This window comes from Carya illinoinensis, chromosome 4 (assembly GCF_018687715.1).
Source record: "Carya illinoinensis cultivar Pawnee chromosome 4, C.illinoinensisPawnee_v1, whole genome shotgun sequence".
Classification (NCBI taxonomy): domain Eukaryota; kingdom Viridiplantae; phylum Streptophyta; class Magnoliopsida; order Fagales; family Juglandaceae; genus Carya; species Carya illinoinensis.
Window position 1 is genome coordinate 29,048,316 of NC_056755.1, and position 15,066 is coordinate 29,063,381.

General features: G+C 40.6%; 1 protein-coding gene across 1 annotated transcript; it reads left to right on the forward strand.

Annotated features, from left to right (window-relative positions):
* The first annotated feature begins 11,031 nt into the window (after window positions 1–11,031).
* LOC122306392 lies at window positions 11,032–11,952 on the forward strand. The gene has a single exon (XM_043118819.1). The coding sequence runs from the start codon at window positions 11,032–11,034 to the stop codon at window positions 11,950–11,952; it is 921 nt and encodes a 306-aa protein (XP_042974753.1).
* Window positions 11,953–15,066: the final 3,114 nt, after the last annotated feature.

The following is a 15,066-nucleotide window of genomic DNA, read 5'->3' on the forward strand; positions in this document are numbered from 1 at the left end:
TCTGTCCCTTTTCCCTTGATCCATATTTTCCTAAAGACCCCCCAGAGGTATGAACAATGCATCCGCAAGAGAAGCACAGCCTGGGTAACTTCTTGTATTTTAACGACATCAAAACTTTTTTACCTAGTATGTTAACTGTTCTGCCCCTTGCAATAGGTTTGTTCAAATCTATCACTACTTTCACTCAAAGAGAAATTCCCCATCCGACCCATCTTCTTGCACATCCCCTCCTTACCCATCCCCTCCTTACCTGGACATACAGGCAAGCGGCACATTATGAATCTAAACCTAGAATTTCTTCTCATTGAACCGCATTTGACTTAGTTGGATAAATCCATCAAATGTTTTGATACAAAATAAACAATTGCCAAGTAAATAGGGTCTTCCTCCCTCCACTTTTTGTTTATCAGCATGTGTTTCAAAAGTGATGATGAATACATTGTTTCCCATCTCCTTGAATAATGATGGTTTGCTCACCCTCCATACTCACAATTGATGAAATTATCTCTTTGCTAATAGCTAGCTCAATACACACCTTTCCCACCAGGCATTGCTCCCTTTTCCTTTGTATTTCAACTATTGCCTTTCAATCAAGATCAATAGTGTTATTTTTCTCTAATGTGAGATGCAACTTGTAACAGCCTGCTAGAAATTCAATGGTGAAATTTCTATTGGCTTTAGGAATCTCGTGAAAACCCCATAAGTTTTCACGAATCTATTAATCATATAGGTTTTAGTCTAACCACATAGTTAGTGTTATCACTCACTATGGTATCAGATGTGTGTTTTTAATTATTGGAGATAGTTAGAAGTGTTAGAATGCGTTATGGTTTGTGCCATTAGACTCGGTCGATTATTTAAGATTTTATGGTACAATAACTCATTTTCATATTTTCGGACGAAATGCTTGTCCGAAACTATGAATTTATTTTTAGGGGCACTTCGGGGCTGAATTTTTGATAAATAACTTTCACTGTAGCTTCATATGAATATTTATGATTTTTTGATACCAAGTTTATCATGCACTTTTTTGGAATGAATAGTAACATCAATAAGCACATCAAGTGCAATAGTTTCAAAATCACAGTGTGGAATGTCTAAATTAAGTTAGAGAAGTTTTAATTAGACATATGGAAAGATCTTAGCCACACATGATGAATAGTATTAGAATCTTGGATCAAGAGAAATTAAATTTGAACTTGATAGCAACCCAAACCCTCTTAAAACTCCAAATTGGGCCCATTCGGTTTAAGCCCACTAAGGCCCACGAAATTGGGCACCTTAGCATTGATTTTGGCCAAGTAATTTCATCCCCCCCACATGGCTAATTAGATGTCTCCAAGAGGGTCTAGAAGGTTCTAGAAGGGAAAAGTCAAAGAGCCATCTCACTCTTCCAAGTCTATACTCCACCTTTAGAAAATATCTTGACCTATTTTTTGTGGATATTATGGGGTAAGAAAGGCCAACACTCAACCCTCACTTCAGCTTCATTTTCTTTCATATCTTGTGTAAAAATATCTCCAGCCCACTTCCCATGAAATCATCTTCATTTACACTTTCCATTGAAAGAACACCAAACGCTCTCTCGAACAGCTTTTAAGTATTCTTTTGCGTGCCCATTTCGAAGCTTTTTTAAGTATTTTCTCATAAAGTTTCCTTCATAAAAGTTGTTTATTTTTTAATCTAGTTTATGTGGATATCTTATTTTTTCCATTTGAAGATCATTGATCAGTGAAATATAGTTTAAACTCTAGAAAGGTCATTCTAGGCGATAAACTGGAGAATATGTTGTATTTTGGAGTTTTTGACCAAGCTAATGGATAGATCTTGGTCCGAAATTTTTATGAAGTATTGTTAAAATGTGTATATGATTATTTTTTGAGGATTTGTTACATGATTAAAGGTTTTGATGAAATATTTCTTAATCTAGAAACTTAGAAACTGGAAGAGGAAAAACAGTTTTTGTTTTGAGGAAATTTAAATCTTTGGTGGTTTAAACCTATTCCAGTGGATTTGATAATTTTATTGGAGGATCCTAAGTCTCCTATATACATGTTAGAATATTATTTTGAATATATTTCATGTTGGTTTCAAAGATATGAAATATTATGCAAAGAGATATTCGGATAGGCCAAAATGTGGATGTTCTTGGCTCAATTTTTGTTTTGGTTAATGTTTAACCATCTGATCTTGAATTAGAAGCTTATATATGTTTTAGGACATCTTTTTAAATCATGTGATTGTTTGGTTTGAAGATCACATCTTTATAAGTCATAGATCAAAAGTGTGATATCCCGTATTTACGTGTATTTTCACTGAATGAGTATTTTAATTTAATTAATATATTGGTTCTTTTATTTTAATTTATTGTATTTTAATTGGTTTTATTTTAGTTTGATGTGGTGTTTAATTTATTTTAGTCGTTTTTAGTTTTTTAAAGTTGTTTTCATCTGATCAATTTTTGGACTCCGGAGATGAGGATTGGACTTCATTTCTTTTCCCTCATCTTTTCTTTTTCTTTTCTCTTTTTTTTTCTTTTTCTCTTTTCCTTTTCTTCTTTTCTTTTCTCTTTTTCTTTTTTCCCTTTTTCTTTTTTTCTTTCTTTTTTCTTTCTTTTCTTCTTTCTTCCTTTTCTTCTTCTTCTTTTTCCTTTCTTCCCACGCGCTCAACCTCTCTCTCTCCCTCTTCCGTCGCCGTCCAGCACCCCAGCCCAGACCAGTGTCGTCTAGCTGACGTGGCTGACACTGCCCCCACCGGTCGACTCCCCTGCAGCTGGCGCACCTCCCCACCAAAAATCAGCCCCTCCCGTGCCGCAGTTAGCCCCCTAGAGCCCATCTAAGCCACGGCGTTTTCGGCCTTTTCCAATGCCGTCGCTCCACCTCCGGCCACCATATTTTTACCACTTCATCCCATACCTCTTGCTGTTCTAATCCGCCCATTTCCGGCCTTGATCCATTGCCAAAGCAGCTCCCACGACCTCAACTCTGATTTGCTCTTTTTTCGCTTACACCGCCATTTACACCGCCACCCATGGCCGAAACTCACTTCCTTTAGCTTCATAAACATCTCTAGACCATTCTCTATCAATTTCAGGTCTTGGTTTATCCCCATTCGAAAGTGGGTGTTTTACAACCCACGGCCACAGTTTAAAATACACTGTTACGTTACTTTTTCTCCGTCGTTTGCAACGTCGTAATCCTTCAAAAAATACCTTATAGCACTGTAAGTATTTTACAAACTCTATTTTAGATTTAAATATATTATTGCTCTTACAATTATTTATTTGACTGGTTGGTTAATTCCAGACTGAGTCCGAGCAGTCGGTGGTCAGATGGATTGAGGACGGAGTTGTTTGGTTTTGTTGATATTGTGATTAGTTTGATGATTTGTATCTTGAGGTGTGCATTGAATGATGCATTCATGTGCATTTATTAAATTGAGAAAAAAACTGGCTTTATTTGTGTAAATGGATTTTCGGTGTGTGTGTATCACAACCCCAAGCCGGGATGGGGTATTATCTCGGTGGATCTCCTCTGGTCACTCGGGACTGGATAATACTGAGTGACATCCCCTGAGTTGTCACTGGGCGATGACCGGATCACACGATACGGTAACACTGTCGTGTCGACTCCATGGTCCCTAGAGTGGCAGGGACTAGAGGATGGCCTGGTCCAGGTACGCGCTGGGAGCGAGAACTGGGCATCGCCCGTTTAAGTGTCACATGCGTAGTCGTTACCTGCGGTGTGGCACAGGAGCCAGAGTTCGTCAGCTAAGGGATCATGAGAAGAATTATCCGACGCACGATTTAGAATTGGCTGCGATTGTGTTTGCTCTTAAGATTTGGCGGCACTTTTTGTATGGGGAAGTTTGCGAAGTATACACCGATTATAAGAGCTTGAAGCACTTGTTTTCCCAGAAGAATCTGAACATGAGGCAAAGGCGATGGCTAGAGTTAATCAGTGATTACCAGTGCGAGATCAAGTATCATCCGGGGAAGGCAAATATAGTTGCCGATGCTTTGAGTCGAAAGTCGCACTTGGAAGATGAAGCTGAATCATCAGGATTGGATTCTTTACTTTGCAGGATGAGAAGACTTCTTATTGAAAGTTCACAGCAAGAGGAGATATTATCTTCAATTCTTAATATTCGAGTAGCTGATTTTGAGGAATTGAAGACTCTTCAAAGGAAGGACTCGAAGCTGTTGGATATCAGAAAAACAGTCAGAAAATCTAGAGGGCCATTGCATTATAGTATGGATAAAGATGAAATTCTTCGGTTCCGAGATCGTAGAGTGGTCCCCAAAGATTCAGAATTCAAGAAGCGAATTATGGCAGAAGCTCATGCGGCCCCTTATGCAGTTCATCCTGGTAGTACGAAGATGTACCGAGACTTGAAGAAAAGTTATTGGTGGGAAGGGATGAAGAAGGATATTGCCTTGTATATCGAGAGATGCCACACATGCCGTCAAGTCAAGGTGGAGCATCAAAGACCCGCTGGTATACTCCAACCCCTCCCTATTCCTGAGTGGAAGTTGGACGACATCATGATGAATTTTGTAGTGGACTTACCGAGGACTCCTAGTGGGAAGAACTCAATTTGGGTGATTGTTGACCGGTTAACTAAGAGTGCTCATTTCTTGCCTGTTAATAACACTGATTCCTTGGGTAAGTTGACTCGCTTGTACGTAAAGGAGATAGTGCGGTTGCACGACATACCGAAGAGTATTGTATCAGATCGGGACCCAAGGTTCACATCTCAGTTTTGGAAAAGTTTGCAGGCAGCATTGGGTACTAAGTTGAAGTTTAGTACTGCATATCACCCTCAAACGGACGGCCAATCAGAGCGCACTATTCAGACCCTTGAAGATATGTTGCGAGCATGTGTTATGGAATTTCAAGAGAGTTGGAAAAATCACTTGCCGCTCATAGAATTTGCTTATAATAATAGCTTCCATACGTTCATCCAGATGGCTCCTTATGAAGCTCTTCATGGGAGGAAGTGCAAATCACCTTTATGTTGGGATGAAGTCGGGGAGAATAAAATAATTGGGCCCGAAATAATTCAAGACATGCAAAATCAAGTCTGTATTATCAGGATATAATGGCGGTAGCTCAAAGTCGTCAGAAAAGCTACGCAGATACAAGAAGGAGAGAGTTATATTTCAAAGAAGGTGATTGGGTTTATCTCAAAGTCTCTCCCATGAAAGGAGTTAAGCGTTTTGGTAAAAGTAAGAAGCTGGATCCGAGATATGTTGGCCCTTTTCAGATTTTGGAGAAGGTAGGGTCCGTTGCTTATAGAATTGCTTTGCTAGAATATTTTGGAGAAATTCACGATGTCTTCCATGTATCATCCTTGAAGAAGAGTTTTGGACAACAAGAGTCGCGCTTTGTCAACCCAGAGCATATTCAGTTGCAACCGGACCTTACTTATGAGGTTGTTCCTTCATAGATCATGGATTGGAAAGAGCAATAGTCGAGATCTAAGATGATACCTCTAGTAAAGGTGGCATGGGGAGATCCGTTAGCTCAAGATTTCTCTTGGGAGAGAGTAGCAGACATGAGAGAGCAGTACCCCTATTTGTTTGAGTAAATGACGGCACGTTTCTTAAACTTGGTCTCAGTGGAATCGTGTGGCTTGCTTCAAGTTAGTGTTTGATCTTGCAAATTTCAAGGACGAAATTTGTTTTTAAGGGGGGAGGATGTGATACCCCGTTCTTACGTGTATTTTCACTGAAGGAGTATTTTAATTTAATTAATATATTGGTTTTTTTATTTTAATTTATTGTATTTTAATTGGTTTTATTTTAGTTTGATATGGTGTTTAATTTATTTTAGTCATTTTTGGTTTTTTAAAGTTGTTTTCGTCGGATTAGTTTTTGGACTTTGGAGATGAGGATTGGACCTCATTTCTTTTCCCTCGTCTTTTCTTTTTCTTTTCTCTTTTTTTTCTTTTTCTCTTTTCCTTTTCTTCCTTTCTTTTCTCTTTTTCTTTTTTCCCTTTTTCTTTTTTTCTTTCTTTTTTCTTTCTTTTCTTCTTTCTTTCTTTTCTTCTTCTTCTTTTTCCTTTCTTCCCATGCGCTCGACCTCTCTCTCTCCCTCTTCCGTGGGCATCCAGCACCCCCACCCAGACTATTGCCGTCAGGCCGACGTGGCCGACACCGCCCCCACCAGTCAACTCCCCTCCGGCCGGCGCACCTCCCTACCAAAAATCAGCCCCTCCCGTGCCGCCGTTAGCCCCCTAGAGCCCATCTAAGCCGCGACGTTTTTGGCCTTTTCCGGCGCCGTCGCTCCACCTCTGGCCACCACTTTTTTACCACTTCATCCCCTACCTCTTGTCATCCTAACCCACCCGTTTCCGGCCCCGATCCGTTGCCGGAGCAGCTCCCACGAGCTCAACTCCGATTTGCTCTTTTTCTGCTTCCACCGCCATTTCCACCGCCACCCACGGCTGAAACTCACTTCATTTAGCTTCATAAACATCTCTAGACCATTATTTATCAATTTCAAGTATTGGTTTGTCCCCGTTCGAAAGTGGGTGTTTTACAACCCATGGCCACAGTGTAAAATACACTGTTACGTTGCTTTTTCTCCGCCGTTTGCAACGTCGTGATCCTTCAAAAAATACCTTATAGCGCTGTAAGTATTTTACAAACTCTATTTTAGATTTAAATATATTATTGCTCTTACAATTATTTATTTGACTGGTTGGTTAATTCCGGACTGAGTCCGAGGAGTTGGGGGTCAGATGGATTGAGGACGGAGTTGTTTAGTTTTGTTGATATTGTAATTGGTTGGATGATTTGTATCTTGAGGTGTGCATTGGATGATGCATTCATGTGCATTTATTAAATTGAGAAAAAAAATGGCTTTATTTGTGTAAATGGATTTTCGGGTGCGTGTGTATCATGACTCCAAGCTCGGATGGGTATTATCTCAGTGGAGCTCCTCTGGTCACTCGAGAGTGGATAATACTGAGTGACATCCCTGGGTTGTCGCTGGGCGATGACCGAATCGCACAATACGGTAACGCTGTCATGTCGACTCCATGGTCCCTAGAGTGGCGGGGACTAGAGGATGGCCTGGTCCAGGTACGCGCTAGGCACGAGAACTGGGCATCGCTCATTTAGGTATCACATGTGTAGTCGTTACCTGCGGTGTGGTACAAGAGCCAGAGTATGCGGATGATCCCTAGGGGAGATCATGGTGCATGCAATAATTGGATCGGGTTTTTGGATATTGGATACGGGCCATTTTCTGGAAAAATGGCAAGGTTATGTTTGAGACTTTGTGATCCACTTTCTGGGAAAATGGTGGTGTTGTTGATTTGGGCCATTATCTGGGATATTGGCAAGGATTTGTTTAAAGGTTATGTTTTGGGCCAAAATGGGTTTTTTTTTTTTTTTTTTTTTTTACATGCATGGAAAAATGTGGTTTTATAGCATGCGTGCATTTGGCATTCTTTCATGCATATTGTTTGAGTTTAATATATGTTTATCTTGTGGTGTTTTGATCTTTACTTACCTATGGCACCATTTTGGTACCGTAGATTTTGATGCAGAGGTCGAGGAGGAGGAGGAGGAGGCTGAGCCCGAGGAGGCGGCTCTGCCGGAGTATTGATTTGGAGTGTCATGCCTTGTAGTTTGGTGTTGAAACAATATTTGTGGCTTGTAATATTTTATTATGTATGTTTTGAACGGATTTGTATTAAACAAAGAAAAATTCTAGTACTTAGTTATAAGACTTTATTTATCCGCTGCGTGTTTTTATTGTACACTTGTTGCATGTACACACACTTGGCACTTGGCGATAGGGTGGTGACCCGTGTTGTCATCATCCCGACGTCTCGATTTTCACGTGTCCGTACATGGGATTTGGGGGTGTCACAAAAAGGTTGATCAAAACAAGTTAGAAACAAAAATCAATGGAAATAGCATATGGGAATTTTGGCCCTATGGAGTTTTAATAGTTGTGATTAGTTTTAAATTTTTCTAAATTGATATTTGAGTTTAGGATAAAATTTACATGAGGCATGTAAATTTTGATGACTTTTGAAGGTAGCATGCAAAATTCTTAAGTTAGGAGTAAAATGATCATTTTTCCACATGTAGAGGGTAAAATGAAAATTTTACTCTTAAGTTAGTATTTTTCCATATTTCAAATTATTAGTGATTTAGTTCTAACTTTTAGAATCACTAATTACAGTTCCTCGTGATCACACTTGAGCTTCCATAAGAAACGCGAAGATTGAGGTAAGTTAGCTTTTTAACTTACTAGCAGTTTACTGTGTATGTATGCTAAGTAAATGAACTACAGCGTATGTATGTGTTATCATATATGCCATGCCATGTCAAGTTATCACATATTTGTCTATTACACAGAATTTAGTCTGTCACGAGTTCTTCATATGTTACACAAGATATTCTGTCATGTATTGCTATACATTACAAGTATGTCATGTTAAGTATGTCATCTATTACATGTATGTCAAGTCATATAATATTCACTATTGCAAGTATGTCATGTTAAATATGTTGTCTATTATATGTTATGTCATGTTACAAAATATTTCTATCTCAAGTACGTCATGTGTTTCGAGTTACATTCAAATTTGTTATGTCTAGGATACTCGTGATGTAATCATTATGATTGTCCGAGCATATCCTTTTGTAATTCATGCAACGTACTTTTGGCGAAATTATTTTGATTGTCATAATTTAGTTCAAGTTCAGTTATGCGGATACTCCTGACGTAATCATTTTGATTGTTAAGGTATCTTATTTAAAATACTTGTGATGGAATCATTCTGATTGTCAGAGTATTACTAGGTATTCCTGGTGTAATCATTCTGATTGCTAGCGTACGTGTTTTAAAATACTCGTGATGGAATCATTCTGATTGTCAGAGTATCTCTGATGGAATATGTTTGGCGGAATCATTCTGATTGTTCACTATTCCTGATGAAACGACTGGTAGAATCATTTTGATTGTCAGAATTCAAGTCCAAGTTCGTCTTAAGTAAATAAGTCAGATCAAGTTTATGATAAGTTAAGTTTCAGTTCAAGTTCAAGTTCATGTTAAAAAGTTGAGTTACATTCAGTTTCATGGGGTCCACAACAACTGTGGCACACGAAGTATGGGGTTACAGCAATTATGATGCATGCACTACTTGAGACATAGCAATTGTGACACGTAGAATACATGGGGCCACAACAACTGTGGAGTATGTATTTAAGCAGTTAAAGAATAAGTTTCAGATCACGTTCATGTTAAGTCAAGTTTTAGAGCAAGTTTATGTTAAGTCAAGTTTTAGAGCGAGTTCATGTTAAGTCAAGTTTCAGATCAAGTACAAGTCAAGTCAAGTTCAACTCACTTTTCAATTTAAGTTATGTCAGCTATGCTATGTTGGCCTCCGTTCCGGTCTTCTAACTTAGTGAGAGAAACTCTAGCTTCTCTCTAAATTGAGTTGAGAAGTGTTGTCTTACTTAAGGTAAGGGTGTCCTCTAGTCTGTGTATTGCTCAGATTCAGAGGGAAGGAGATGTCTGCAGCACTTCTTGAACAATGGGGCAAGCTTCAACTTACTGAGGCTGAACAGGTGGGGATACAAGTTGAATTCACAGCAGAGGAAATGATCTCAAAAAGAGGCAGAATGTGCCTCCTGGGACTTATCGTGGTTGATAAGCGAATAAACAAAGAGGCTTTCCAGGGTACAATGATGAAAATATGGAAGCCAAGAGGGGTGGTTCTCTTCAAAACTGTCGGGGACAACCTGTTCTTAATAGATTTCAACAACACTCATGACATGAACAAGGTCAAACAAGGGAAGCCATGGACCTTTGATCGTAACTTAGTTTGTCTCAAGGAGTATGATGGGATGATGGCTCCCAAAGATATAGTCTTTGACTTAGAAACAATGTGGATCCAGCTCCACAATATCCCACTGGGTGGAATGACTAGGCACATTGGTTCAAAAATAGGAAGTAGTGTGGGAGAGGTAGTGAGTGTGGATGTGGATGAGGAAGGGATTGGTTGGGGCCCTTATTTGCGTGTTCAGGTCAATGTTAATATCACACAACCTCTCATGCGAGGTATTATCAGTTCCTTCAATGGGAGCAAGGTCTGGGTTGCCTTCCAATATGAAAGGCTCCCAAATTTCTACTTTTGTTGTGGTATAATTAAGCATGGCACTGCTGGATGCCCTAAACCTGCAGCAACCAGGTCGTTGCATGGCAAAAATGAATCTCAATATGGTGCCTAGCTTCCTGCCACCAACCAGAAAGAAGGCACCAATCTGAAGCTGGTTGACAAGGATGAACATGGCCATAGCCAAGAATGCCACCCAGCAAAAAAGGTTGATGATGATGACGTGGAAACATCGACCAACCACAAAGAAAAGCAGCCTGACACGCCTGTAGCTATTGCAGAGTCACAGGAAGGAACCACTCTTCAAAGGACAGACCATGCTCCTGTCAAGTCTGGCTGCAGGAAGGACAGGCTAGGGGAAAGGTCAGGTATGGCCCCAATTACTTTATCTGAGGCTCTTTCTAGGGAATGGAACAATACTAGACTAAGTTCAGGGGGATCCTTAGATGCCAACTCACCACAGACCCTCGGTCTAAAGGACCTACCTTTTGACCAGGGTGAACAAACATCTCATGATCTGAGGGGTATAAGAGAAAGGGGGTTTTAGCAAGCAAAAGGGGTTGGTAGAGGCACTGGTAAACAAAATAGAAAGGAAGTAAGGAATCAAGAACATATCCTCGAGGAGGTTGACATCAATGTACCCCTAAAAGAATAATCTAGGAAATGGAAGAGGAGGGCACGAGACATAAGTCTAATGGACCATGATACCTTACTGGACATAGGAGAGGGTACAAATGCAGTAGACACCATTGGCACTCAGACTAGGGGCAGAACTAAAAGAAAGGGAATTGCTAAGGAATCAGCCAGGAAAAGAGGGAAAGTAACACTACAGCATGAAGAGAGGTGCACCAAAGACATGGCAAAGGCTGACTTTCAGCCCTGCCAATTCAAATGAGTATCATAAGCTGGAACTGCCGAAGGCTTGGGAACCCTCGGACAGTTAGGATCCTTAACAGGTTGGTTAAGGATAAGTGCCCCAATTTGGTTTTTCTTATGGAAACCAAATGTTCCAAGGCTAGAATTGAGACTGTTAGAAGATGTATTAAATTTAATAGTTGCTTAGTTGTGGACAGTAAAGGGAGTAGTGAAGGTCTGGCCATGATATGGAAGGATGATATAGAGGTTCAACTTTTCAACTTCTCCATATGGCATATCAGTGTTTTTGTTAAAACTAATGCTAATGAAACTCCATGGATGCTAACTGGCTTTTATGATCATCCAATGACATCTAAGAGAGCACAGAGCTGCGCCCTTCTAAAAGTTCTTAAACCAACAGCCCCTACAGCATGGATGTGTATAGGTGATTTCAATGAAATCACTAGTCAAAGTGAGAAAATGGGAGCTTTAAGCAGACCCTACAAACAGTTAGAGGCCTTTCGTGAGGCCATTGAATTTTGTGATCTATCGGCTCTTAATACAAAGGTTCTGAAATTTACATGGTCAAACAAAAGGAGTGGAAGGGGATTCACAAAGGAAAGACTCGATAGGGGGCTTGCCAATGAAGAATGGAATATGAAGTTTCATAATGCAACATGTATGGTACTTCCTGCAATAAAATCAGATCATTCCCCTCTAGTAGTATCATTAGTCAGCATGTTGTTGGAAAGTAATAGGACCTCCTCAAGATTTAGATTTGAAGCTGCCTGGTACTTGAAGACAGGATGCACTGGTATCATTCAAGATGCATGGTCAAAGGCAACAAGGGGCAATGGTGCTAGTTCAGTAATCAGTAACAAGCTTGCCAATTGCTCCAAAGCACTGAAGCATTGGAACTCAACCAAAAGGAAAGAAGAGCAGGGCTCACTCAAGTAGAAGATGAAGAGAATTGCTGATTTACAAGATGCTGACACAGGCAACCATGGCCCAGCAATCAAACAGCTGCAGGAAGAAATGGAACAAGCTCTGAATGAAGAGGAACAAAAATGGAAACAAAGGGCTAAACAACTTGGTTAAAGCATGGTGACAGAAATACTCAATTCTACCATCTACAGGCCAATCAAAGAAGAAAGACAAACTCCATTACATAGATTCTGGATTAAAATGGGCAAATAATTGAAGGCAAGAAGGAGATAGCATCTGTCTTTCATGAGTATTTCTCTAACCTTTTCTCATCCTCAAGTCCATCTGAGTTCCAAGAATGCCTCCAAGGGATGAATCCAACAGTTACAGAAAGCATGAACACCCAGTTGCTAGACAAGTTCACTGAACAAGAGGTTAAAGAGGTTGTATTCCAAATGAACCTTCTTGGATCCCCAGGCCCTGATGGGTTTCCAAACCATTTCTACCAAACTCAATGGGATAACATAGGCAAAGAGACCTGCCAGTTTTCCCTTGCCATCCTAAACCAAAGTGGCACCTTAACTAGTGTGAATGACACCTTCATTTCACTGATACCAAAGGTCAAGAACCCAAAAAGAGTCACTGATTTCAGACCAATCAGCCTGTGCAATGTCAGCTACAAAATAGTTGCCAAGGTGTTAGCAAACTGACTTAAGCCTATTCTTCCTGAGATAATATCAATAAACCAAAGTGCATTTGTTCCGGGTAGACTTATCACTGATAATGTACTAGTTGCGTACGAGACTCTCCATTCCATGCAAACAAGAATGAGAGGTAGAGCTGGTTATATGGCACTCAAGTTAGACATGAGTAAAGCCTATAACTGAGTAGAGTGGGGCTTCCTAAAAGATGTTATGGTGAGGTTGGGTTTCGATCAAAGGTTGGTTGGCTTAGTCATGACTTGCATCACCTCAGTTTCATATTCCATTCTAGTTAATGGAGAGGCCACCATTCCCTTTAATCCCTCAAGAGGAAGACAAGGAGACCCCCTCTCTCCTTATCTTTTCATCATAGTTGTTGAAGCATTTTCATGCCTCTTGAATCAAGCTGAATTGAAGGGCAGTATTTCAAGCATACCAATTGAAGCTGGGCCCATTCGTGCTAATCATCTGTTTTTTACAGATGATAGTTTGCTTTTTTGCAAGGCCAACTCTTTGGAGTGGAGCAGGATGCTGTACATACTGGAAGTCTATGAGAAGGCCTCGGGGCAGGTGATAAACAAAGATAAAACCAGCATCTTTTTTAGTAGCAACACTCCTACTGAGATCCAAAACAACATCCTGAACATCTCAGGAGTTAAAGCATCTGGCTTATTTGAAAAATATCTTGGCCTACCTATTGTTCTAGGCAAATCCAAAGGTGTAGCATTTCATTCTCTTATTGATAGAACATGGCAAAGAATTACAAACTGGAGGACTAAATTTCTGTCAGCGGCAAGGAAAGAAGTACTCATGAAGGCTGTCCTACAAGCCATCCCAACATATACTATGGGCATCTTCATGCTCCCAGTGTCAATTTCCAAGAGAATTAACCAACTGTTGAGGAAGTTTTGGTGGGGTTTTGAGGAGGACCATACTAAAGTTCAGTGGGTAAAGTGGGATCAATTGAGCCTAGGAAAGGAAAAGGGTGGTCTAGGCTTCAGGGATATCAAGAGCTTCAATCTTGCCATGTTGGCAAAACAAAGCTGGCGCCTAATCCAATATCCAAACTCACTACCAGCTCAGATTCCCAAGCAAAAGTATTTTCCCAATGGAGCACTATTGGACTCAAAATTGGGCAACAGGCCATCCTATGCATGGAGGAGCATCCAAAATGGCCTACATCTCTTAAAGGAAGGACTGGTGTGGAGAATTGGTAATGGGAAACGGGTAAACATATGGGAAGACAAGTGGATCCCTCAACCTCATACATACAAGGTACAGTCCATCAAGCCTGAGGAAACAACGCTTTCATTAGTAGCAGACCTTATTGATCCAGATCTGAAGCAATGGAAGGAGCCAACTCTGCACAGTCTGTTCTCTACAAATGAGGTAGATGTCATCAAGTCTATTCCTATTAGCATTGGTGGGAGGGATGACCAACTAGTGTGGAATGGTACTAAAAATAGTAAATTCTCTGTTAGTAGTGCCTACCACCTACATAGAGAGATGGAGTCCAGACTAAAGGGAGGGTCCTCACACCTTGATCCCCTTTCTAGTGTTTGGAAAATCCTGTGGAAGCTACCAGCTACACCAGCAGTTAGAATGTTCGTATGGAAAGCATGTAGTGAGGCTTTACCCACCATGGCAAACTTGATGAGAAGACACATTATCACAGAGAATTACTGCCCAATATGCAAAATAGAATGTGAAACAATTGAACATGCCCTTTAGAGCTGTGAGGCTGCTAAGGATGTGTGGAGTCAGGGTAGTAAAAAAATCCAAAAAATGAGTCTTAATTGTGTATCCTTTAAGGAAACCTGGGGCCTTCTTAGTCATCATCTACAGAAGGAAGAGCTAATGGAAGTGGCAGTAATATGTCTACTACTGTGGACCAGAAGAAATGAATTCATTCATGGGAAAGGTTTCATGCACCCAAACCAGATTCTAAGTAAAGCCTTTAGTGAAATAGAGGCTTACAAATCCAGCCAAGACCACCAAGGCTCTTGTCCAACCAGTCCTAATGAGGGATCAGCTAATGTCTAGCTTAAACCTCCTGCAGGTTACTGATGACTTGCAAAAGTTCGTATTGCAGATTTTACAAGATCGCTCGAGCGAAGCCTTCTGGCCGCTTGAGCGAATTCAGGCAGATTCAAACGCTTGACTGCCGCTCGACAGTGAGCTCGAGCGGGTTGCTGGAAAACAAAGATCGCTCGAGCGGAGACATTGGCTGCTCGAGCGAAATCAGGCAGAGTCGAACGCTCGACGTGCGCTCGATAGGACGCTCGAGCGAAATTAGGCAGAGTCGAACGCTCGATGTGCGCTCGACACCCCGCTCGAGCAAACATCGTATTTTGACAGATTTAATGTTTTCCGCCGTCACATCATATAAAAGGAATTTTTCACTCTATGGCCGTGGTTTTTGACTGGAGAATACTTTTTGGGACAG

Bases quoted from the DNA above. Each gene is read 5' to 3' on its own strand.
- LOC122306392 (XM_043118819.1), top strand. From the start codon at position 11,032: ATGAGTATCATAAGCTGGAACTGCCGAAGGCTTGGGAACCCTCGGACA.